Source organism: Glandiceps talaboti, chromosome 21 (assembly GCF_964340395.1).
Source record: "Glandiceps talaboti chromosome 21, keGlaTala1.1, whole genome shotgun sequence".
Lineage (NCBI taxonomy): Eukaryota > Metazoa > Hemichordata > Enteropneusta > Spengelidae > Glandiceps > Glandiceps talaboti.
In genome coordinates, this window is record NC_135569.1 from 17,087,161 (window position 1) to 17,113,417 (window position 26,257).

Sequence of the window (26,257 nt, forward strand, 5' to 3'; positions counted from 1 at the left end):
TTATATTTGTTTTCATGTGTGAGTGTCTAGTTCAGGTTTTCCATTGTTTTCCAAATGGTCTCTGTGTTATTTATTTCTTCCTATCAGATGTACAGCCATTACAGATTGGAAGAACAGTTTTATATAGTCTTTTTAAGTTGATGTCAATTTCCGCAATCACTGTTTCTTGCGAAACTTCACGATTTTCGCGATTTTATTTTTTTCTCGATTACGTAAAAAAAAGTTTATGGTCGGTGGGAAAAACTGGGTGGGGTTGGGTTTTTATTTGGCCTTATCGGTTTACAGTATAACTGCACCATGGTGAAGTTGATGAACGTGATATGTGAGTGTGTAAACTCCTGCTTGAACCCCACATAACCCTTGAAATTGTTTTTGTTTTTAACCCGGATACTCTAAATTGTTGACGAAGCGTGTGTGCTGTTAACGGTACTCTTCCGAGCTATCTCCAATCCATCATCTTGTTGTAAATCGTCTTCAGCGATAAGCACACGGAAGTTGACAAATCAAATTTAATGAAGTCAATGAAAATATGTCGTATTTTCGACTAGGTTTTCTTTTAAAACCTCGATTGATATGGGCTCGAGCATGTCAAAAGCAGTGTGTCGTAATTAGGGTCGGTGGTGGCACAGGGGCGTGTAATATTTCATAGATTGTTGTTTTCTTATTGCTTAGAATGCCGTTTTCTTAGGAAAAGATCGTACGAATCTTGCTGCTACAAATGTATCAATCTCTATACTACTCTTCCCCTTACATGTAGGAATATATATTAATCAAAAGGTTGTTATATTTAGTCTGTAGACCTGGAAAACAACAATCTATGAAATATTACACGCCCCTGTGGGTGGTGGGGTGGGGAGGGTGATGTGATGGTGGTTATGTTATGAACCACGAGAATTGTAGAAACCTTAACATTGTTTATATACTCAGTGTCATCCAGGGTTGTGATCGTGATCACATCTCTCATTAATGTGTCCTCTAGTGCCATCAATTGATTATATATTCGTTTGTAACCCAGAATAACCCGGATACTGAGTATTAAGTTGGTCGATTTCTCTCTTGGAATTCACATTATATGCAACCTCCCACCTTACTCCAAACTAGCCCACCCCCTCAGCTCCCTCCTCACTATGCGTCATATAACAGATACACAATTCTCATTTCAAGAAGATCTTTATGTATTACATATAGGCTAAACCTTCTCGTCATGTGAACAAGAATGAAACGAGAAAACATAACCTCCGTTCCATCGTTGTTGGGGTGCATGCTTTAGCAGTGGATGTCAATAATTTTGTTTATTTGGATTCACTTTTATTGTGACCTTAATTGGCTGTCGTGCAAGATCAAGTACATCTTGGCTAATAGTTTGTCCGTTTCCCCTCAAAACATGGGAAAGATTTACTACTACGTATACCACGAGTGGGAGAGGTGTATATCGAATTCTGCCCCCCCGTTGCGGGCAGAAGATAGCTTTTTGATGACATTCCTAACTTTTATTGATATTAACTTATGAACAGAAAAATACAAAATTTGGAGATTATGTGAATTCGACAAAAACGTACCTTCTGTTGCAATTGTGTTTGGTATAATCACAAAAGTTAGCTTAGCATTCTTCTATAAGTTCTACAAAGATGTAGAACACACACACACACACACGAGAGAGATGGATATCTCGGTCATCAACCCTATTAGTAGCAAACCTTTGAACTGTATGGAACCCGTAAAGATAATACGATATATATATATTCTTACAAATATGTAATTAATATAAATTTTTACATACATGTGGGGCTTATACGAATTGACACGTGATAATTGTTTAACATACATAAACTGTCATTGTATTTAAAAATAGCAAAGTGTACATATTTCTTTTGAAAGTCATAGTCATTCACTCTCTTTCTGAAGGTACGTAGTGATTTAACACGTGACTCTACTACGACGACGCTTAGATAACGTTCAATTCTCTGTCAGTTGTGATTTGTCACTTACTGTGCAAACATCTGTGCACAGTTGTTACCACTGTTAACTACAACAACATTTCCCAATGGTTTGTCATCAGTAACATATACACCACGTGGACTACTGCATGGATTATCGTCACTGTCAATACGACTGATAAATTCACCATCTGAAGTAAATTTCAGCACTCTGTTGTTGTTGTAATCACAGACATAGACATTACTAGCCCTATCAAGGGCCAATCCTGTCGGGTTATTCATCTGTCCATCACCTGAACCTTGACTTCCAAATGAATACAGATACTAACCCTCAGAGTTGAACACTTGGATTCGATGATTATGGCAATCTGACGCAAACACTTTACCATCATGGTCAACCTTGATATCAAGAGGATGATAAAGCTGACCTTGACCTTGACTACCGAAAGTCTTGTAGAGGTTTCCATCTTGGTTGTATATATGTATACAATGACCATTGAAATCTACGACGTAAACCATTCCATTCAGAGGACTAATGGCGATTCCGTACGCGTTTTTCATCGTACCCTTCCCAAAACTTCTCATCACGTGACCGTTTTCATCATGGACGATAACCTGGTTACTTCCATTATCAGTGGTAAATATATCACCATTATCTGCCTGTACTGAATAGACTGGGTTAACAGTGGATGAGATGTTACTGAACTTTATTATAGTGTTTGGTTGGCCTTTTGATGTGAATGTTTGTAATCTATGATTGTTACAGTCACATAGTTGTAAATGTCCATCTCTTGTTGAACGAATGCCCCAGGGATAGTTCAGCTCCCCTAATCCACTCCCAGATTTGCCAGTCTGCCAAATTAATCCTTTCTGTGGAATAACATCAATACAAGCTGGTGACCCGTTTACAGCTTTCTTACGTACAGAGACTGACAATTCATGTTTTCCACAGATATTTCCACGTGTGTTTAGCGTCCATGTGTTATCGTTATTCTTCGTCACTTCTACATCATCTATGCTGTCATCAGGTTTCTTTAAGAAAGACTCAACCTTGATTGCTCTGTTCGTCTCTTGTGGAGTGTCAGTTGTCATGGTTACTTTTATATCATCACCTACTTTAACAAACTCTGGCACGTTGGTTAGCTTGTAGCTGACATCATGTGTCTGTATTTCACCAACACACCTTGCATCACAGAAGTCATCAAATGGTAAGAACTTCAAATAATCGTCTTCTCTCGGCTCTGTTTCTGTCTCTACGTTCAGTAACAGTTCTACTTGTGCAGAGATACCCTTCTTGGCAACCATCAGCTGACCGGCACTCCCATAATGCATCACGTTATTGGTATATTCTCTTGTATGGGACAGGTCGTTTTCAGCACCTTCTAGTTCTTGCAGCTGTGCGTCCAAATTCATCTTTCTATTATCAGCACATCTAATGGTAGTATCATTGGTAGGGGAGATTTGGAGATTAAGGCAATTTTAGACTATCTTGGCAAACATTTCACATCTTGAAAAGACAATATCATCTCAAATTAGAATAGGGTGAAAATATTTAAGAAAAGTTTAATACCATTATGACAGTAAAAATGTTGTTGGTGCATCTGATTGTTGGTTGAATGCATGAGTGACCTCTGGGGGTGAGGAAGTCCTTGGGGTTTTCCCCCTGGCAGATATGGAGTTTTTTGCTTGAGATACTAAGGCAATGTTTAGGTTATTCATAACCTTTGAGGTAATATTTCCAAGCTTCGAAAAGCTAACCTAAATGTATGTTTTAAATGGGTTTCCTATATCACATAAAATAGACATGTAACATTAGTATAGGGGCATTAATATATGTATAATAAAGTCACTGGTATGTTAGAGAACTTTAGGTGGTCATACCTAGTGTATAATAGAAACTGGAATCTGATGAGATGTGGTGATTTGTAGTGTCAATAACATGACGAGTAGAACAATTTAGATTAACTTCATTTATAAACTATCTATGAAAATTGCCGTTACGAAACCTTCAAGTCACAAATTCACTTTTGCCCCAAACTGCAATATAAGTGAAGCATTGATTGTGAAACAGCCAAGCATTTACATGACATGTTCTGTAATTAGTGTGGTAGCTAGGTAATACATGTATATGTATATGTATAGTTATGTTTGAACTAATATTAATAAGTAATATTAAAGAGTTCATGTAAGAAACAGGGACAAGAACAAATATTGACATGTACCACATTTCAGACAAGGCTTAGATGCCATTGTAGAAAGGATTTTTTTCTTCCATCACAATTTAAAACACAATGACCCCCCCCCCCCTATCCACAATTTTCAAAACAGCATGAACCCCCTACTGCCAATTTCAAAAACAGGGTGACCCCCCTACCAATCCACCCCCCCCCCCCACCCCCAGGCCGAAGAAACTGACCGGTCCACTGTACAAGATATTACCCATAACTCTCTCTGATTGGTATGCTTGGAGGTTCTATATTTTATAACTTTTTCAATAATCCATACTTTTCAACATTTTAAACATAGTAAGTAAGTTTAATTAATATGTAGCAAAAGAACGCTTAGGAATCAAAAATAAAGTTCTAAATTTTGTATAAAAATGAACTAACAACTAAATTAAGCATGTGCTGTGCATAAAACACTTTTCACGGTCAAAGTGTCAATAACTTGGGTAGTCAGTATGTATGATGAGTTTTAGTATGTAAATTTCTTTTGTCATACCTATTCAAATAAATCTATATCTTTGGCAAAGTCATAACAGGTGCATCTATTTTCCTTAGTTTCGTCGCAAATATTCTTCATGTCTTTCAAGAAAATCTGCTGACAAATTCCTAAAATTGCTACTCCTTCTACAATAAATCACTGATACCAGAACCGATGAAAATGGGTATTCAGAAACTCATCAGTGGCAATTCTACGCTTGCCAAATGGAAAAAATGTTTTTACAAAACCCTATACACTGGTGAGATTTGTCTGACTTCAAGGAGATGGTGTCCAACACTACAAATCAGAGAGAGTTGTGGGTAAAATGTTGTACAGTGCGGTCCCTTACTCATTTGCCTACCAGATGATGTTGTTATTTGACCAAAATATACTGCCATTTGATAGTTGCTAAGGGCGTGGTCATGGTCGCTAGAGCCAATTTTGTCAAAATGTTTTGAAGAAAATCTGCAGAATAACACTTTCAGAAACATCTCACCAAGTTTCAGACTCATTGACCAAGTACTTTTTGAGATATAAGTTTTTGACCAAAAATGAACATTTTTACACCTAATTTGCATATCACTCATAGAATCATTGTATGTTTAATATTTCTTCGTCCATACATCCCTAGATACATTCCCATTAAATTTCAGCCCAATCTGCTCAGTAGTTTTGGAATTATAGATTTTTAACCAAAAAGACACATTTTTAGCCCCAATTTGCATATCACTGATGGAATCATCGTGTCATGAACAAATCTTACTTTACACCCCCTTAAGAATGTTCCCACCAATTTCGCACCAATCTGCCCAATAGTTTCTGAGTTTAAGTTTTTTGACCAAAAATCACATTTTTTGACCCAAATCACACACCTGTGATGCGATCATTTTGATTTGAACAATTTCCCAACTAGACACCCAAGGTAATGGATCCACCAAATATCATGGCAGTTGGTTCAGCGGTTTTTGACTTTAACACACACACACACACACACAGACAGACAGACAGACAGACAGATGCCGGGCGATCCCTATAGCACTAATGAACATCAGTTCAGTTGTGCTAAAAATGGCGCCCGACGGCTCTGCAAATTACATAATCGCGTGACCTGTCACGAGGTCAAGCTTACCATATGTATGGTATCGGTCATACTGTTGGGTGGTTTCTCAACCAAAATTAATGGTGAATATAACCTTGCGATGTACATGTAATATCGAATTTAGTTTACAACGTAAGTAGAATTGTCTGAATACGACTTTTGTGCCGTCATTTTAATCAAATCGGGTTGTGTAAGTTCGGAGATCTGAGCTTGACGGAAAATCGGAAGCTTGCCGGCTGCTACATCGATAATCTACATAATTTTTTAAATAGAATAAAATGTATCAAATAAAAGAAAAGGACTTCTACATATCAAACTCATGCTATCCAAGGATATATGTAACGTAATGTATGCATTTACGTTTTGAAAGCACATAATTATTACGATAAACTTGATCGTAGCATAGGATTGACACGAACACGCGAACAGTACAGAGAAAAAATAGTTCGGTAGAACAGGGGTGATATGCTCTGAATTCACCCATTTCACGTCACACAGTATAAGATGTGCACATATTTATGTGATAATACATATAATACATGTATTACCTAGCTACCACAACAGTTACAGAACATGCCATGTAAGTGTTTGGCTGTTTCACAATCAGTGCTTCACTTATCTTGTACTTTGGGGCAAAAGTGAACTTGAAGGTTTTGTAATGGTAATCTTCATATCATACTATTGGATAGTTTTAAAAAAAAGAACTTAATCTAAATTGTTCTAGTCTCTTCAGTATGAATTTGTCAGAAGGGATGATATACTTCCTATTTCAGACACTACATGTATCGACACCACAACTCAAATTCAAGTTTCTATTGTACACTAGTCTTGCTGCTAGACGTTTGGGCTTTCTTTCGATGCTATAACTATAAGCGAACGAAGTTCGCATGTGAGGGCTTGCCCGAACAGTCTAGCGAATGTCATTTTCAGACCGGACATTCCATTGAGATTACGATAAGCGGTGGGTTGGGCCATATATGCATATATATATACTTTAATATATTCAATCTCTGCATGCAGGTGTTGACAAACACATTTATGTCATTACTATGTCTTATCAGTTTATGGTAATTGTGTTTGATGAGCGTGTAGACGTTGTCATTCACACGTTTTAGTTAACACATTGGTGGTTATTTTTACAAGCCCCTCCTTAAGATGAATATGCATGAAAATTTAGCTATTGTCCTCTGTTTGTGCTTGTCGCTAATACGGTTCTCTGATTGGCAGTTATTTATATCCTGATGACATTCGCTAGACCTCGGATGTTCCATCCTCGATAGCGTTGTTCGGCTGTGTGTCGTATTTTATCGGAAGAACATCCGAGGGCTAGCTGATAGACTAATTGTACACTAGGTATGACCTCCTAAAGTACTCTCACACATCAGTAACTTTACTATGCATGCAATATCAATGCCCCTATACCAATGTTACAGGCCCACTTTTATAACATGGAAAACTTATTTAAAAAGGTTATACCTTTACTTTAGCTTTTTGATGCTTGGCAAATATATATCTCAGAGGCTATGAATAACCTAAAAATTGCCTAAATAGAAACAAAAGACTACAGATTTGGCAGGGGGAACCCCTTGGACTCCATCACCCTAGAGGCCACTCATTCGTTAAACCAACAATAAAATTCACCAAAATTGGTAAAAAAAGCTTCTAGGGGAGACTCTTTGTATTACCCTGTGCGAAAACCAAACAGAAAATTGTGGCAACAAATGTAGGTGTTCAACATTGACGTAAAAAAAATCCGGATATCTCAAAGAAGCAAAGAAAAAAATAGTTGCTAGCATAGGCGAAGGAGAAAAAAAATAATTCTCAGGCAAGCAGGTGGGAAAAAAAATAATGACTCTCCACCAATCTTCCAAGCCCAACCCAGGATATCAAATGGTCTACCCCTTATTTTTAATACTACTCGCCACAACTATTTTTCTCCGTAATTAAGTTCTCGCAATTTTGGCAAACTATTTTGGTCAGGGCCATACTCTTGCATTTCATTCTTGAGACCATGGACGCTTCCCCTATACTTCTATGCGCAGGCATATGATTTCTGACTTTGCTGGACTGGTTTTACTTGAACTACAAAGGTTAACCAAATTCACACCTTCTAAATCCCCCTTTGTCTTACACTATCCAATACTGATAAGACTTCAGCAGCAACTCAGACAAGGAGTTGGTTATAACCCGCTACACAAACTTTAATATTAGCTCGGGTAGTGTACTGCTAATCCCGTACATGTTAAACAATGTGTCAACATTATGAAAGATAAAGGGTATAAGATAGACATAGAGGTAGCATGATTCCCAAACACCCTAAGTGGGAAAAGGGTTTGTTGCTTCATTTTTTACACTCTTACTTCAACACACTTAATACTTTTATCAACATGCCTTTTGGTCTGGCCTGGTACTAATCACTGTTGGTTGAAATATAATGGCCAGTGTAGTTGAATGTATAAACCAGGATATATAGAATAGAGTAGAATCTTTATTGCATCTTAAAACAACATTCATCTGTGACAGTGTTTGGTGCCAGAACAAACTAATAGATGTATAAACTAGAATAATAGTAGTTAATATGTTTTATACAATAAATGTTAGGTTAGATAAATGTAATTATGTATATGTTTCTTTATATATTTATTAGATGTTCTGTCATTTTAATATTATTCTCAACAGGAAAGAATTGCCTTGCTTATTTAGATAATCACTTACATTAAAGTGTACATGCAAAGGTTGATAAATGTTTTCGCAATTATGTTTATTTTGCCATAAAAGTAAAGAAAATCAGGTTTGTAATAGTACAATATAATTCTAACATGAGAAATTGCACAAAAAATGAGGCACTCTCGGCTCAGCCAGAGCACCTTCAGTTAAGTACCTTCATTTACATATGGATAGGACAGCGTTTGGAACTTTATGACGTCACTGCAGGAACACAAACACTTTTGTAAGTGTATCTTTACATGCAAAGCCATTATGTTCGAACCAGAAGGTCAACTTCACAACCCGTTTTCGCCAGAACCTGACGTTGAATATTGGTCAGATTACTCAAGCGTAGAGCAATACACTCCAGCATTAACATCTGATGGTGTGATTTAGCCAAATTCATTTGAACCGACTGCTAGCAGTATCGATAGCTCCTCTGGTAGTGAATGAGTGAGGAAGGTCTGGTCAACCACAGAGACTGAATGACACTGCTTTATAAGTTTTTTTTTTCCAATGTAAATTTCACAGACAAATGTAGTCATGGCTAGTACACATTATATGTAATAGTATACCTGTGTTTAAATATCCACCATGCAAGTTTAGTGGTTGTTTTCTGACTATGCCTTGTTGTCTTGTACCGCAACATGGACCATCCAGCGTATTGTTTATGTCCTAGTGAAGCCGTGTTGTTTACATAAAGTGAAGGCTGTTATCAGCATCCTTTGTTGACATAACTATTCAATGGGTGGAAAACAGCTCCCACAGACAATCTAATCGAAATGAAAATTATCTAATATTTCCGTACCCATTGAACATACAGAGATCGGATGAGAATGACTTCAAGAGTTCCCCATCACAGGGGTGAGTATTATTGCTTAGATTTCCGTTTTCTTAGGAAAATATTATACAAATCTTGCTGCTACAAATGTATCAATCTCTATAGTACTACGTATACTATAAATATAAATCTCTTCCCCTTACAGGTAGGAATATATATTCAAAAGGTTGTTATATTTAGTCTGTAGACCTGGAAAACAACAATCTATGAAATATTACACGCCCCCTGTGTTCCCCATAATATTCTCTGAAGTTGTTCAGATGTAGCATGTGTCGGAATAGTACATTCTGACCATTCAAAATCTTCACGAAAGTAGACCCACAAATTCGTTAGAGCAAGAACGTTTTGTTGGATACCCATCCCTCTTGAAAGCTACATTGTATGTGTACACGCACTTTATTTCATTTTTACTGCATTCATTACCATCCACACAGTGACATGAAAGCTTCTTTCAAAGCACGACCCGTGTTCACTGAAACCGGCCGTACTGTGGTGTATCACGTAATTGTCTCCGACCATTTTTGTTTGAGTTTTTGATGGATAGACATGTCTTATGTTGTGGAAGTTATTTGACCTGGGAGCATGAAGTGCTGACAGTACTTTGCTGTGTCCATCCACTTTGGATATGTGATTGGCATGACACAGTAATTGTTCGACGAAAATGGATATGCACATGTATGTCATAGAACACTGTCCTAATACCAACTTTGAATGAGATCTGTTCAAGCATGTCTGAGTTATGGCTTTGGACATAGAAAAATTGCAAACAAAATTGCTGCCAGGCGACCATATTGGATCGTATCACAACAACAATGAATATGCACATGCATGTTATAGAACACTGTCCTAATACCAACTTTGAATGAGATCTGTTCAAGCATGTCTGAGTTTATATGGCTTTGCACATGGAAAATTCGCAAACAAAATGGCTGCCAGGCAGCCATATTGGATCGTATCACGATGAAAATGGACATACACATGTATGTCATAGAACACTGTCCTAATACCAACTTTGAATGAGATCTGTTCAAGCATGTCTGAGTTATGGCTTTGGACATGGAAAATTCGCAAACAAAATGGCTGCCAGGCAGCCATATTGGATCGTATCACAACAACAATGAATATGCACATGTATGTCACAGAACACTGTCCTAATACCAACTTTGAATGAGATCTGTTCAAGCATGTCTGAGTTATGGCTTTAGACAGGGAAAATTTGCAAACAAAATGGCTGCTAGGCGGCCATATTGGATCGTATCATAAAACAAATTGACGTGCATATGTATGCCATTGTATGTTGCCCCTGTACCAAGTTTGAAAAAAATCGGTCCAGGCATCTCCAAGAAACGGCTGCGGACGGACGGACACACGGACGCACGTACAGACGGAACCGAATCCATAAGTCCCTGTCCCGGACTTCGTCCAGCGGGGACTAACTAGGACATAATTATATGCCTAGTTTGAAAATCAATCTCAAAGCATCATGGTTCTTTAGCCCAAATTACTCTTTGGTTCATCATATAATTAATATCTCTTGATCTGTATATCTTAAGAAACATCCCTGCAATCACCCAAGGATTTTCAGAATTAAAGACTTTTTTTACAAAAAGTCACATTTTAAGTCCTTATTTGCATATCACCGATGGAATCATCAAGTCATCGACAATTCTTTGTGTACACACCCATATCAACAACTTCACCAACTTTCAAACCTATCTAACCAGCAGTTTTTGTGTTTTTTGACGAAAAATCACATTTTTTGACCCAATTATGCAATCCTTTTCCTTTGAACAATTTCCCAACTAGACACCATAAGTATGTTCCCACCAAATACCAAGGCGATAGATCCAGCAATTTTGAGTTTAAGTCGCACACATGCATACGCACACACACACACGCACACACAGATGGACAGACACCTTGAGTTGCCTATAGCACTACTGAACCTGATCAGTTCAGTTGTGCTAAAATTGATGCCCTCATTATATCAGGAGGGAGGGGATGACATGTTGGTATGCTGTTGATAAGAATACATTTAATCTTGTGGTCTATATTATTTGTTCACATTTACCAATGGTTTTGCTATTAATTTTTTTCCTCAGGATCTTAATTTTATCCATGGGAATCTTTCCTTATTCAAGAATAACATACACACAATCTTAACTGTACTTCTACTACTTGATTACAAGAAATAGTGACAAACACATTACAAAATTTTAAATTTGACAATTTGGTTTCTTGAAACACCACCAAGGTAATTTTTATTCTCACTTCTCAAAAATATTCCCCTACAAAAAAAGGAGAACTGGTGAACATGGCAGTGATAGTTCAGTATCAATACAGTCAATATTTACTATCTGGTTAGTTTTGACACAAATCCTACTCTAGATGATACTAGTCTGGATGGCAATGTGGTCTCCAGCTAACCCATGTCTGGTCAAAGTCCCTCAATCAGCACAAACAGTGAACCCCAACTGTTATATAACCCTAACAATGTATAAGTAGCATCCTGGGCTGACAAATATTCCATATTTGGACATTACATATCTGCCCCAATAATTATTAACATTATAATGTTGGGTTCCTATATAGCACTTTCCCATGCTATGCTCAAAGCGCTTTACAGTTATTACCCCTGGCGCAGATCAGAACGGCACAGCGTCCCTTTAGTCTTTCTCAACTCCCTGGGGAGCATACAATCCATTGCAGCAATTTCAGTGCATAGGATTAAAGCCTTCACATTGCAACCTACATTCTACCAGTTCCCCAATTATACAGCTTGGTTGACTAAGGCACAGTCATGGTTCAAAGGGAGGGACTGTGTTATTGTGGCTGTGGATGAATTTTAAATTGCATCTCATACATCTCAGGACTTCTAGAGTAACGACTTTGACTGAACGTGAGTGGAAGTGTAAATGGTAATGATACTGTATAGGAACTAGACTATGTGAGTGGAGGTGTAAATGGTAATGATACCATAATAGATTAAGACAATACACGGATAGCACTAGTCTAAGAGATATCTTGAGATTCAATGCATGGATAGCACTAGTCTAAGAGATATCTTGAGATTCGATGCATGGATAGCACTAGTCTAAGAGATATCTTGAGATTCGATGCATGGATAGCACTAGTCTAAGAGATATCTTGAGATTCGATGCATGGATAGCACTAGTCCAAGAGATATCTTGAGATTCGATGCATGGATAGCACTAGTCCAAGAGATATCTTGAGATTCGATGCATGGATAGCACTAGTCTAAGATATATCTTGAGATTCGATGCATGGATAGCACTAGACTAAGGTATTTCGAGATCACTGACTACACAAACCATGAAGCAATAGCCACTCGTTGATGAGATTTAACTGAAATCCCAATGTTTGGATCCCATGGTCTTGGATTCTACTACTACCATGTGGAGTAAAAAGGATATCTTGTTCCAGACAAACATGCCTCTGTAACTCTGCCAGATAACTGTTTTCCACATCCACTGTTTACTCATAATCTGACACTGGCCTTAATATAATATGTTCTGTTTTACAGTTAATGTATGATAAGCTTTTCATCATTAAATCTCTCAGCACAAAACTAGTTTAAGCTGCACTTGTTGTAACTGAAATGACAACAAACAATATATTAACTGAATTTTTAAAAAATGTCAATGCAGTCATGTAAATTAATGGTCGATATGCATCCAGAAATACAGCAACAGGTTGAAATTGTGAATCACGTTGGGGTGCTGATCTTCAGGGTGCTGACAGAAAATTACATTTTGATGTAAAGCTACACAAATGTGTTTACCCAATACTGTTTACAGTGTATTATGAGTACGTCATTATATGTATCAAATATTCCAGTTGTAGCTAGTGCTGCTTTAAGGACTTTAGAACTGCACATGAAATAACATCTGTAATAATTGCATATACAAGAATGACTTGGATATCCAACTATACATAGTTTTGCACGTTTACCCATAAACTACTGTCCAAATACTAGTAGTTTGTCACATAGTCTGCATATATTTTGTATAAAAATACCGCCAATGGCATTGTAACACAGCTGTACACTTTTAAAAAAAAGTTTATCCACATGCTGATTGATGCTAAGCATTTGCTGAATGATTATCCAGTTGCCTATCCAACCCTGTCGTTATCTATGCAATGCACGTGATCATTTGGCTGTTGCTATTGGCGTGGTCATGTTGCTAGACATCTTTGCATACATTTGTTCACGTGTCTATGAATTCCTGATGTTATCTTTGCAATTTACGTGATCATTTGGGCATTCCTTGTTGCTAGGTATATTTGCATACATTTTTTGAAAGTTTATTCACTTGTCTATTAATCCCTGTTGTTATCATTGCAAAATATGTGATAATTTGGCTGTTGCTATGAGCCTGGTCTTTGTGCTAGGCATATTTGCATGCACTTTTTGAATGTTTCTTCATTTGTGTAAGAATCCCTGTTATCTTTGTGAAATACACCATCTTTTGACTATTGCTATGGGCGTGGTCATGGTTGCCAGGCATATTTGCATACATTTTTTGAACGTGTACTCACTTGCCTACCAGATGATTGTTATTTTAGCAAAATATACTGCCATTTGGTTGTTGTTAAGGGTGTGGTCATGGTTGCTAGGGTCAATTGTGTCTAAATGTTTTAAACAAAATCTGCAGAATAACACTTCTAGAAACATCACACCAAATTTCAATCTCATTGATCAAGTACTTTTTGAGATCAATTTTTTGACCATAATTCACATTTTTACACATAATTTGCATATCGCTGATGAGATCATTATATGCTTAATATTTCTTCATCTATACACCCGCACATGCATCCCCATTAAATGTCATCCCAATCTGCTTGGTAGTTTTGGAGTTAATGATTTTTGACCAAAACTACACATTTCTAGCCCTAATTTGCATATCACTGATGGGAGCATCGTGTCATCAAGAATTCTCAAACTGAACAGTCCCAAGAACATTCCCACCAAATTTCAGGCCAATCTGCTCAGTAGTTTTGGAGTTTAAGTTTTTTGACCAAAAATCACTTTTTTTGGTCCCAAAAGGCACATCTCTTGTGATCATTTTCATTTGAACAATTTCACATCTACACACCCTAAGTAATGTCCCCACCAAATACCATGGCAATCGGTCTGGCGGTTTTTGACTTTAAGTTGTTTACAGACACACATTTCACCGTGTATGCCTATAGCACTACTGTACCTTAGTTCAGTTGTGCTACAAATGACTGGAATGGCAACACTATATATATAAACAAACTCAGTAAGAGAATTAACAAAGGTTTGTTATAATGAAGTGTTTGTTATTATAGTGAAATGTACACTAACTATATTGGAAAGATACCTTTGGGGAAATGTGAAAGAGTGTCGGTTATATCAGTATATTTACTCTAACAGAGTCTGTACAATGTAAAGAGGTTCAGTACAGTTTAACATGAATCTATGTGTAAAGCAGACTTCACTGTGGACTACCTTCAAACTAGTTTGGAATACAATCTGTCTTTATATGTATATTACATTGCTCTTCCATGTGTTCTTTGATTAGATTATCATCTACACAAAAATCTGACAAACTTAGTGGATAAATTCTTGTCATGACATATTACTACTAGAAGTCTTCAATCACAAGAAATAAACCGCCCAAATATTTTTTTTTTATAAGGAATGTTTTACAAAATACAGTACAATCTTAATACTATCTACCTACCACCTCTGATCCCTCTACCTCTACCAGGACCTCTACTTGGTGGACCCCCTCCCCTTTGACCTCGACCCCCTCTAATACCCCCCCTACCTCTACCTCTATCACTGCCACCCTCCCTCATACCACCACCCCTCCCTAGACCCCGTGCTCTTGGATCTCTTCCTGGTGGTGGAAATTGTCTTGCAGCTGGATTTGAAAACTGTTGCTCCTCTTCATCGTCAAATCTACCATGTTTACCTCCTCTTGGTGACATGTCATCACGAGAGTGCGAGCGGTCACCACGGTTACCATGCTCATCTCCTGGTCCCTCTTCCCAGGGTCGTTTTTGTGGAGGTGGGGGTGGAAGTGGTGGGAGATCTAGAAGGGAGGGTGGTTTCTTATTAAGATCTGAGGATCTCATGTCAGGCTGTTGTCTAGAACGTTCATCAAAGTCATTAAAATAATCGTGATGTGGAGGATGTCTATCATCTTGGTCTCTTGAGGGTGGCATGCGTCCTCGTCCTGGAGGTCTATTCTGATAGCCTCTACCTTGACTGTCTTGTTCAGGTAATTCTCTCCCTGGACCATGTTGTAATCTTCCACCCTGGAACCCTCCAGGAAAATCTCCCCTCTCATCTAAATCCTGTGGAAAATTTTGTCCAAAGTTATCACTCTGTTCACCGTAAAACTGTTTGCTTGGAAATGGCCTACGTTCATCCATATCTCTGCCATGCCCACCCCACTGTTCACGTGGTTCAAATCTATTCTCTCTCAAGTCTTCATCTTGTGGTGGCCTATTTTCATATCCCATGTTTTGTCGCAGATCCACATCTTGAATTCCAAACTCTGGTTCTTGGTTGAACTCATTTCTTTGAGGTCTTTGATTGTGATGATGTCGCCGAGGGTCATTTCGGTCTGACATCGGTGGCTGCCTCATGTCTCGATCTTTTGCATACTGCCTTGGATCTCTCCTATCTTGTCCATCTTTTGGTGGGGGAGGAGGAGGAGGTGGTGGTGGTGATGACTCATGAATGTTATCATGGATTAGCATTCCTGGCATCGGTGGCCTCATACCTTGTGGAAATCCACCAGGTGGCTCACCAAGGAGTCCTGGTCCTAAATTCCTACCTCTGATCATTTGTTGTCCCATACCAGGTGGTCCAGGTGGTCCCGCACCCATCATAGATAGAGGAGGCCCCTGCCCCATTGTAGCAATATTTTCCTGTATTTGTGCCTGTACACTGGCATATGCAGCACTGTGTGCCTGTACCTGTGCTTGTACTTGTTGATTCTGTGGTTGGGGTGGTGGTGGGGGTGGAGGTGGCGGCTGATTTCCAACATTGGGAGGAGGAAGACTGGCACCACTCAGAAGCATCTGCATTGCAATTTGTTTGCCTGTGGTTGAAAAATACATTAATTGGAATTAGAAAAATATAGTTGATGTGACAAGTTTCAGCTTCATCATGCTGGTACCCATACTGAGAATCTAAATATTTCATGTGACAAGTTTCAGCTTCATCATGCTGGTACCCATACTGAGAATCTAAATATTTTGCTTCTAAATCTATTTTATTTTACTTTGTGAAGTTGAAACCATTTTATCACAAAAATAAACCAAGTGTCAAAATGGAATTACTGTGACTGGTAAATTCTGAGTAACTAAATGTAATGATGATCCATTTATCAATACACTAACTTACACAAGTGATATGACTAAAAGTAGATCTTAGTCAAAAATTATGTGTCAGCCAATACAAAATGTAGTCTGCCATAATTATTTGGTGCTGAACAAATATACTGGGTCAGTTATTCTAATTCACTAACTTTTTTGTTGTTAGTCCATGGAAGACATAAAATTCTCAAAAACTCATTACATTTATACCTCAAATAAAGTTTGGTAGAACCATCCAACTCTTCAATTTACATATTAAATATACCAGACTTAAACTGAATGCCTTCCGTAAGGGGATAGTCTTGCAATTTCATGATTTACGCAAGAAATTTAGCTCTATATCTGTGATTTTTCAAGTGCCAATGAAAGTTAGTTGTCAAAAATGTTGTTCAAATGCCCGCCTCCTATTCTCAGCACAGAAAAACTTGTCATCCTCAACTTCACTTGGCTTTCATGATCCCCTACATAACCGGGATATGCACATCCGTTTCCACGGCAAATAATAAACAAAATTCAAGTGTTGAACTTCCTTCTGTCCCACCACAAGTTTACACATCGGGTTGTCTACTTGTCGCATGTAGACTATTTCACACTCCTTGAATCACTACAGGAAAATTGTCAAGATTTTGTTGAGTAGCGCACCCTCACTACATATTATTATATAAAGGTCAATGTATAGGTCAACAGTATTGATACATTGTTGCGAAAAAATTTCCATAGGCTAGGCTTGGTCTATTTTCCATATTTTGACCACATACATTTTGGTATAAATTATAGATTATTACACTTGATAAATATGTGAGAGTGTATTTATTTCCTGAGATACCAAGCTAGATAAACGATTACAAGCCTTGCAACAAACAGCGGTAGTTTGTTATCAGGAGAAATCAGAAAAGAACACGGTAAAAAAGGAGACAGTTCAAGGTCAATACAATACTTCCTAAACTTCTAATCGAAAATCTAAAAAGATATGATTTCTCTTAATTCATCTGTGCATTAGTGTGTGAAATTTAAAAATGATAAGTCTATATTTGACGAAATTGAAACGATGACAAATATTTCACCTGTTTGTAAACTCCGCACCCATTGTAAACCTATTTTAAGGCCAAGAAAAAAAAAAAAGTTTTCTGGTGAGTTTACATCACTTACTTGACTGTAATGGCATCCATTTTGAATATTTAATGAGGTCACATGACCAAAATTTGCATATTTTTAGGACCACTGTCTTTGTATGTATCCAAAAAATACTTGGTTATGTATGGTAAAACATGGTCAGTTTGGACTCAGGCACCCATGTAATACGACTATTTCACTTGTTGAATGGTATGCCAAACATATCAAATTACTGTATGTTTGCCTAGTACATAATGACTAAAACCAAAGATTGTTGGCCCAAATCTTTACATCTGATGTCATATTTTCATATTATTCCACAGCCTTGCAACATTGAGGGCTAAAATTACAATAAAAAATTGAAAATATTTTACTCTGATTTGAAAAATGTGCATAAAATTCCATAACTTGACTGTAATGGCAGCCATTTTGAATATTTAATGATGTCATGTGACTGATATGTGCATATTTTTTGGACCGCTTTCTTTTGGTAATTCCAAAAATACTTGGTTATGTATGGTCAAATATGGTCAGTTTAGACTCAAATGATCCTGTAATATGGCACTGTCACTCTCAGAATCCCCGTTCAAGAGTACCAAGTGACTATAACTCAAACAATCCTGCAATATGGTACGTACTTCCACTCCTTGAATTGAATGCAAAAATAACGAGTTACCACATGTTTACCAGGTTGAAAATCAAAATTTTATACATAAATCTTTACATATTATGTAATATTTCTATATTATTCCACAGGCTGGTAACATTGAGGGCTAAAATGCTATAAAAAACTGAGAATTTTGTACTTTCACCAATACAAATTATAAAAATGTGAAAAATATTTCATAACTTTACTGGTTTGGTGGCCATTTTGAATATCTAATGAGGTCACATGACAAAAATTTGCATATTTTTGGAACTATGATATATATAGATTCCATAAATATATAGTTTTCTTGGGTCATCCTTGGTCAGTTTGGACACCAGGGGTTATGTTACATGATACTTAAACCCAATTTATACCCTCTCAGGGGCTCAGGGTTCTTAGGGTTAAGACTGATTGGAAAAGTTGTCTAAAACCAGAATCTCTAACATCACTGATGAGTCAATCTGAGTAATGACACCATAGAGACATTTGATCAAGAACTGTGGTTAAAAGATGGTAAATCAAGATGGCCTAAAACAAGGCCATAAGGACGTAGACCCCAGCTACAGGAGCCAGCCTGGGATAATAATGATGATGATAAACTTTCATATATACTGGACAAACTATAACTGAGAAATTGGGTGCACATTGTGTGCAGGTAAATATCGAAGTACAGGTGCACACTGTGCATGTGAAAAAAAAATTCTATTTCAAACCCTGATTCCTGCCTGTTTCCAATTTTACCTGTCATAGTTATGTGCACCAGAGTATTTAAGGGAGGGATCAGTTTTTACGGCCGGGGTGGGTCGGTGACTTCTTGTTTGTGTTGTACTTAAAAATAGTGACCCCCCTGTGATTCATCCACAAAACAATCCCTCTGACAAATAAAAAAAAACACACTAACCCCCCCCCCCCCCTGACATCTGTTGACAAGAAATATTCTTCTTGTGCTTACAAAAGACACTTTAGATTCTCAAAGCACAATACAGCACACCGCATAGTTAATTTTACTTCTTACATTTACAGTAATTTTAAGTGTATCTGGTAAATTGCCGTCCCAAATCCATTGCTTCACAAGTATAAAGCTCTTTAGACAGGAACCCTATGAGAAGTATGATTGTCTGTTCATGGACATGCAAAATATTCATGGTTTGGTAACCAAAAGTTCTAGGATATCTCTTAGATTGAGTTAACTATTACCATTATAAAATTAATTCAGCTAATTGCACAGTACAATATTAGAAATGGAGTTAATATAAATGTAAACCTAGGGGTTTCAGTAAGTTTCAAAGTAGGGAGAGAACTGGAAACAGTATGGGAAGAAGTGCACACTACACACATGAGCACCTGTTAAACAAGCGTTAGGGGGGAGGTTGGGAGGGGGTGTCCCCCTCCCATGGTAAGTGCTTTTAGAAAAATGAACACCATTTGGAGGACATTAAGAGTACCATTCAGAAGTAAAACACAACTTAGTTAAATCATAAAAGTATCACTAATTTTAGGGTTTCAAAAGATTAACTTGTTTCAAGTCATATTGACATAAATAATAATAATAAAAAGATCAAGTAGAAAGTGAGAAAATTTGGGGAAAACATGCACAGTGGAGGTCAGTTACCATTTAGATTAGAGATACAAATTCATTAAATTTATTTGAAAGCGTGTCTGTATCGGCTATGTTTGTGTGCAATTCAACATGTTCAGGTCAATGTAGGCACAGATTTTAGAGTCAGTCCATCCCGTAAATTTCAAGGTATTTCATTTATGTGTTATGTGTACAGCTACACATGCAAGTTTTTATATCACATGACTTCGTGAACTGGATTGCATATCATTAACAAAAGTAAGAAATACAGATGACGACCATTCGAGAAATAGCGATAGGAAATGGTTTATACGAGAGAGATTGTGGGAGCTCATAGGTAGGGTTGTGATAAGTGGGAACGACTATAGTATGTCTTAAAAGCACATCGCAAGTTAACATGGAATGCATCCCGAAAATAAAGTGCATATTGTCAAACTTATCTTTTTAGAATCCAGCATGTAGGATCCGGGGGAAAGAAAGGGGTGTCGGTTTGTTTAAAAACAAACACAATGACCCCCATATTGATTTTGTCATTTCAGAGAGATCAACAAAATAAAACTATCCGTTCAAACAGTTTGGAGAAATTTTAAAGATATTTATAGAATAAATGTGTCCCCGGAGGCGCGCTCTACCTCGTGTAAATCACCAGAGTTATGACATGATACTGGATAAAGATTTCAGTAATTTTCAAATTTATTTCAAGACGTTATGATTGATAGATCTTTCCCGCTCTAAAATAGACATGGTACAAGAAATACTGAGTGGCTAGTCCTTGTTTACAGAGTAGATTGCAGATTCTGAAGTACAGTCCCGCCCACAGCACAGGCACTAGTTTCCCGAGATATGTATCAGAATGTTTCTATCAGAATACAATACAATGTCGACAATATCGATGATATTGACGTGTTTTAGCCAATTGTATATGAAAGGGGTAAAATAATAACACTTGCGCAAGTCCATCCACCGCGAGGTACTAGTAGTATTGACGACACAAGGCATGTTCGTAACAGAACACACAACCCCCAGGATACAACCGTACGTACGGCAACGTGAACTTTCAACCGGCCGTTTGACTCGGCAAACATTTAACAAACTTCAGATGAATCGTGTCGTTGTTACAATCGGCCAAAGATAAGTTTTGGAGTCGATCATGCGCCACACGACCACGTACACGGACTACTGACATGACGAATGAATGTGACGTTTATCGATGCTAACGACCACGTTATATCAAGCCGTTGGAGGCGCTTCGTTGTTTACAGTCCCGCACTTTGTTGTTTTCTGGCGAAGTGCTAGATCTAGCACTTCGGCGAAAACTGACGAAGTGCTAGATCTAGCACTTTGTCAAAAAGTGGCGAAGTGCTAGATCTAGCACTTTGTCCCGCAACTGTTCAATTTTGGACCATTTAGCTACCTCTCAGTTGTTGAAAATAAGGTAACCCTCCCCCCTCCCTTTATTCACTTTGTAAAAATGATGACCCCCCCCCCCCACCTTCTTTGAGTCCCAAATTAAGGTGGTTTCCCCCCCCCCCCATAAAAACTGATTGCTCCCTAAAGGTCACTATCCAATCCCACTCAGGAGATATTTCTGACTGCAAGATGTTGACGCCTAAATCCCTAGTAATAGTATCTTACCTTGTTCAAATGTTGGTATAATAGGAGCTGACATGAGAGGTGGTGGTGCATTCTGGCCATCAGGATTCATTACTGACCCTTCCTGTTCTTTTTCCCTTTCATTTTCCTTTTCTCTTTCCAACAAAGGAGCATCCTTCTGTCTTTCCCACTGTTTCTTGAACTGGGCAGGAATAGGTTTGGCATATGGTACTTTCTTCTGCATGATCTGTTGTTGTTGATGATGATGATGGTGCTGTTGATGATGTTGAAAGTGAGATGGTTGGTGGTGATGTCCTTCTGAGTCTAGTCCTGGAATGGCTGCCTCCATTTCCCTACCCATATCATCTGTAGAACACATCAATAAAACAACACTGTTCACTGTAACCAAACTAACAGTGCTAATGGAGAAAACTATCCCACATGACAACATTCACAGGTGTTTGATTACAAATGCATACACAGAAAATATCACAAATCTTCTGCAAATGTGGACTAAAATGAATTTTGCTAACCAAATATCTCACACATCTCAATAACTATCTCACACATCCTATCCAATATCTCTCACACCTTACTAAATACCTCATATACCCTACCAAATATCTCACACACCCTAGCAAACACCTCATTGTTTCTTTTTTACACTACTATCTTTCTGATCTGCTTTGATTTTACGCCACAATTTTGCGATGCCGCTATATGCTAAATCAGAATTATAATACAAGTCTCGCAAATACTGGTCCATATTAGTAAAAACTATAAAGTAATATTTAATAAAGTTACTATATTTAATTATATTATTTTATTTTCTGATTTCATTTCTGAATAACCATTCAGGTTATAATACTTCAAATAACGCTCCAAAGGTGGAGTATAATTAGCAGCTTTCTGCATTTCGAGAGACTTCATGAATACTTCCTAAATAAATTCCTGAGGTGTTTCAGTGTTTTACATTTGCCTGCGTATATGTTAGTAATTCTTTGAAATTCTGATACTGCGTTTTCAACCTCGATACTTTATCCGATAATTTTAAGTTTTGGTTAACAACTGTAACAATTATGGGAACTGCAGCTAATGCACTGATAAAAATAGGTATCGCGGGAACTATAGCTAATGTGGCAGTTCCTGAAATAATTCCACTAGTAATAAGTATTCCTTTATTAATACGACTTAATAATTTGTAAGAACACCTATACGCACTACATACTCGTGTAAGATAATTACTCAAATCTTGTATTGTGGTAACTTGGTCAATCATTTTGTGGTATTACTATATATGTAAAAATATAAAATATAAAATATGAAATATGTTTACTGTTTACTATTATTTTTGATAATTAAATCGATCAATCATCATGACGGACAACTGGTGTATCAGTTTATAAAAGTAACAATATTATTTTTAAGAGGTTTGATAATCAAAGTGGATGTCCAGGTAGCATCCTGTTGATAGTCCCAGTAATATTCAAAAGTAGTATAGATTCTGGACCTTTTTTCAACATTAATTAACCAAGACTTAGATGATGATATAACATGTTTATTTACAATATATGTTGAATGAACTAGTTTTTTATTATCGAATTCTATCTCAATGGCATATATTTTGGTATTATCATCAATTTTAAAAAGATCATTGGATGCTAGAAAATGTTGAATGTGATAACTTCCTGGTAGAATATGATAACTTCCTCGTTGCACGTTATGAACTCCTAGAAAACTGCCAAAATTTAAAACATAACTACCATCTTCATAAGTTATTTTATCTGTATTTATTGTATGAAAACTTTCAAGTACTGGTATTTTAACAATGAATTTACGGTTTAATACAATTATTGCACTTTCTTCTCACTTCTCTCGCTTCTGTTGTTTTAGGTTTTGGAGGAGGCACCGGTTTTAGTTTAAATATTTTTTTTTACATTCTAAGTAATATTTATCATCTGTGATTGGTTTCCGTAATTTAAAATCCCTGAGATCGTTGAGATAAACTTAATGATTTATTCATTTTGTATATAATACTAAATATTAAAACGCTTCTGCTTCTGTAAAAGTAACATTAATATTCTCGTTATCAATATGAATTTCAATAGTTAATAATGTACGTTGGCCACATGCTATTGAAAGTCCATCTAAAAGCATATCGTATTCACCCTCAGTATTTAATTTAATACATTTAATAATAATAATACCACTAGTTACTTTCTTTATATCATCAGTCATCGCTTCAAAAGAAGTAAACAATTTTAGTTTAGCCTCATCAATAGTTTTTAAACCCAATGTTTTAAACTGAGTATCATAAAATAAGTTAATATTTCCTTCGTCAATGTAATAAAAACAATACCATTCTCCTGAATTTATAATTCTATGAAAAGTATTGTTATTTTTTATTATTGTTTTTGAAGCATCCAATTTTAAATATAGTTTTGGATTCAGAAGGTTTTGACTTTGCATTTTTTGTGTGTATATACTATAGAAAATATATTTATTTAAATAGACGCACTCAAAGTATGATGTCAATATTAAAATACTTTAAAATCTATAAGAATCATACGTTTCAAAATTATTGTTTTGATATCTAGAAACAATAACCCTTGTGTTATTGCATATAACACTTCATTTGTTTCCTCTTCTTTTAACGCTTCTGCTAATTTAGATGACACTTTATTTTCTGTAAAAGTAACATTAATATTCTCGTTATCAATATGAATTTCAATAGTTAATAATGTACGTCGGTCACACTTTATTGAAAATCCATCTAAAAGAGTATCATATTCACCCTCAGTATTTAATTTAATACATTTAATAATAATGGTACCACTGCTTACTTTCTTTATATTGTTCGTCATCGCACCACTAGCAGTAGACAATTTTAGTTTAGCCTCATCAATAGGTTTCAAACCAAGTACATTAAACTGCGCATCATAAAATAAGTTAATATTTCCTTCGTCAATATAATAATTACAATACCATTCCCCTGAATTCATAATTTTATTAAAAGTATTGTCATTTTTTTTCTATTGTTGTTGTAGTATCCAATTTTAAATGCAGTTTGGGATTCATCAAGTCTAGTCTAGGATCTGGTTCCGGTAAATAATGTCTGATATCAGCTAAACTAAATGTCTTATTATTGTTATTATAAATCAACACATAAGGAACTCGGCCAATTAAACCATGATCACTAGTTAATGGTTTTTCGATCAATTCAACAAAGTCTCATGGTAAATCAAAAGCATAGAACTTATTATCTCTGTTACTATATGCAAAGCCAAATGGTACATGGTGTTTCGTTGCTTTAAATTCTTCGATTGTTTCATCTACGTCATTTAGGTCTACTAAATTGTTAGTATGCTCATGTGATTGAACTGCCGCTTGTTCTAAATTAAATATTTTAGGTTCATTTTTCCATCTAAGGACAAAATCTTTATTATTATGTCGTCCGGATAAATTCGTTGTGAAAACATCTTTAAGATCATTAAGTGTATATCCTTGAGGTGTTATCATACCTAATCCAAAATTTGATGGCGATGACATATTATAATTTTCGTATTTTGTATATAATATATAATATATATACTATAATATATAATATTAAAAAAACAATGAAGTTGTATATAAACAAAGAATCTAATGATATTACTATCAGTTTTACAGAAACGCTGACTGGTTGTAAACAGATACGATTGTTAGAGTGTAAACTATATAATTCCTGGTATAATATTACGAAAGAAAACAATGAAATTGCTTTTACCGTTAACAATAAAACATCAGTTAAAAAAATAGAACCAGGTTATTACAATGTAGAAACATTATCACTAGCGATTGGTAGATCAAAATTGATTAATTTTAAGAGAATTTTGCCAACAGGAAAAACACAAATGGTACTCGGTGATAACGTTAAAGTAGACTTTTCAAAACCTAAGAATTTTGCGAAAATACTTGGTTTTAAAGAGAAAGAATATAGTTTATCGGGTATTTATAATTAGTCCAAACAAGCAGATTTTGTTCCTGTGACTGAATACGTAGTCTACTTACAGTTTACCTAAATCAACGTGACCATATGCTAGCGTGTTACGATGATTAAGGACATAACGTTTATCATTGAAGCAACTTAGAGAAGTCTTATTGATTTTGTAACTACCGATCTGATGATTTATCGATCGTATAGTATTCATGGAATGTTTCATTTGTAAATTTTCAAAAAGTACAGTCTTATATTCTTCGTGGGTGATATTCTTTTTAATAACTATTTTTTTCATTCCTTTTGCTTTTCGAGTTGATGAAGTTTCTGTGATATAAGAATACATTTTACTACGAAGGCCAATAAATTCAGTGATTGGTACACCGGCACATTCATCTTTCATTTTACCGATTATCTTTTTATTATAATCAAAATAGTATGGACTCTCAGATGAGTAATCACTATTATCGAATAGGTCTTTATCTTGATCATTAGTTTTAATTTCATACATTAATGAATTGGTATCTGTGAATAGTAATTCTGCTTTTGACCCATATTTTTCTTTGATATATTTGTAATGAAAGTCATACATTAAAGTTTTGGACAAATCAAGAATACACATCCCAACATATATATATATATATATATATATACTTTATTGTCATGCTAAATTTACATGAA

General features: G+C 36.3%; 1 protein-coding gene across 3 annotated transcripts in view; it reads right to left on the minus strand.

Moving 5' to 3' along the window:
- Positions 1 to 11,539: 11,539 nt before the first annotated feature.
- The window catches only part of LOC144451462 (uncharacterized), a 120,852-nt gene continuing 106,134 nt past the window's right edge, over positions 11,540 to 26,257 (minus strand). For all 3 annotated transcript variants that reach the window (XM_078142303.1, XM_078142302.1, XM_078142301.1), the window contains exons 13-14: positions 21,643 to 21,966; positions 11,540 to 16,389 (exon numbers count right to left, since the gene is read on the minus strand). In XM_078142303.1, coding sequence (XP_077998429.1) covers positions 15,011 to 16,389; positions 21,643 to 21,966 — 1,703 coding nt within the window. In that variant the 3' untranslated portion in view covers positions 11,540 to 15,010. The remainder of the gene's footprint in view (positions 16,390 to 21,642; positions 21,967 to 26,257) is intronic.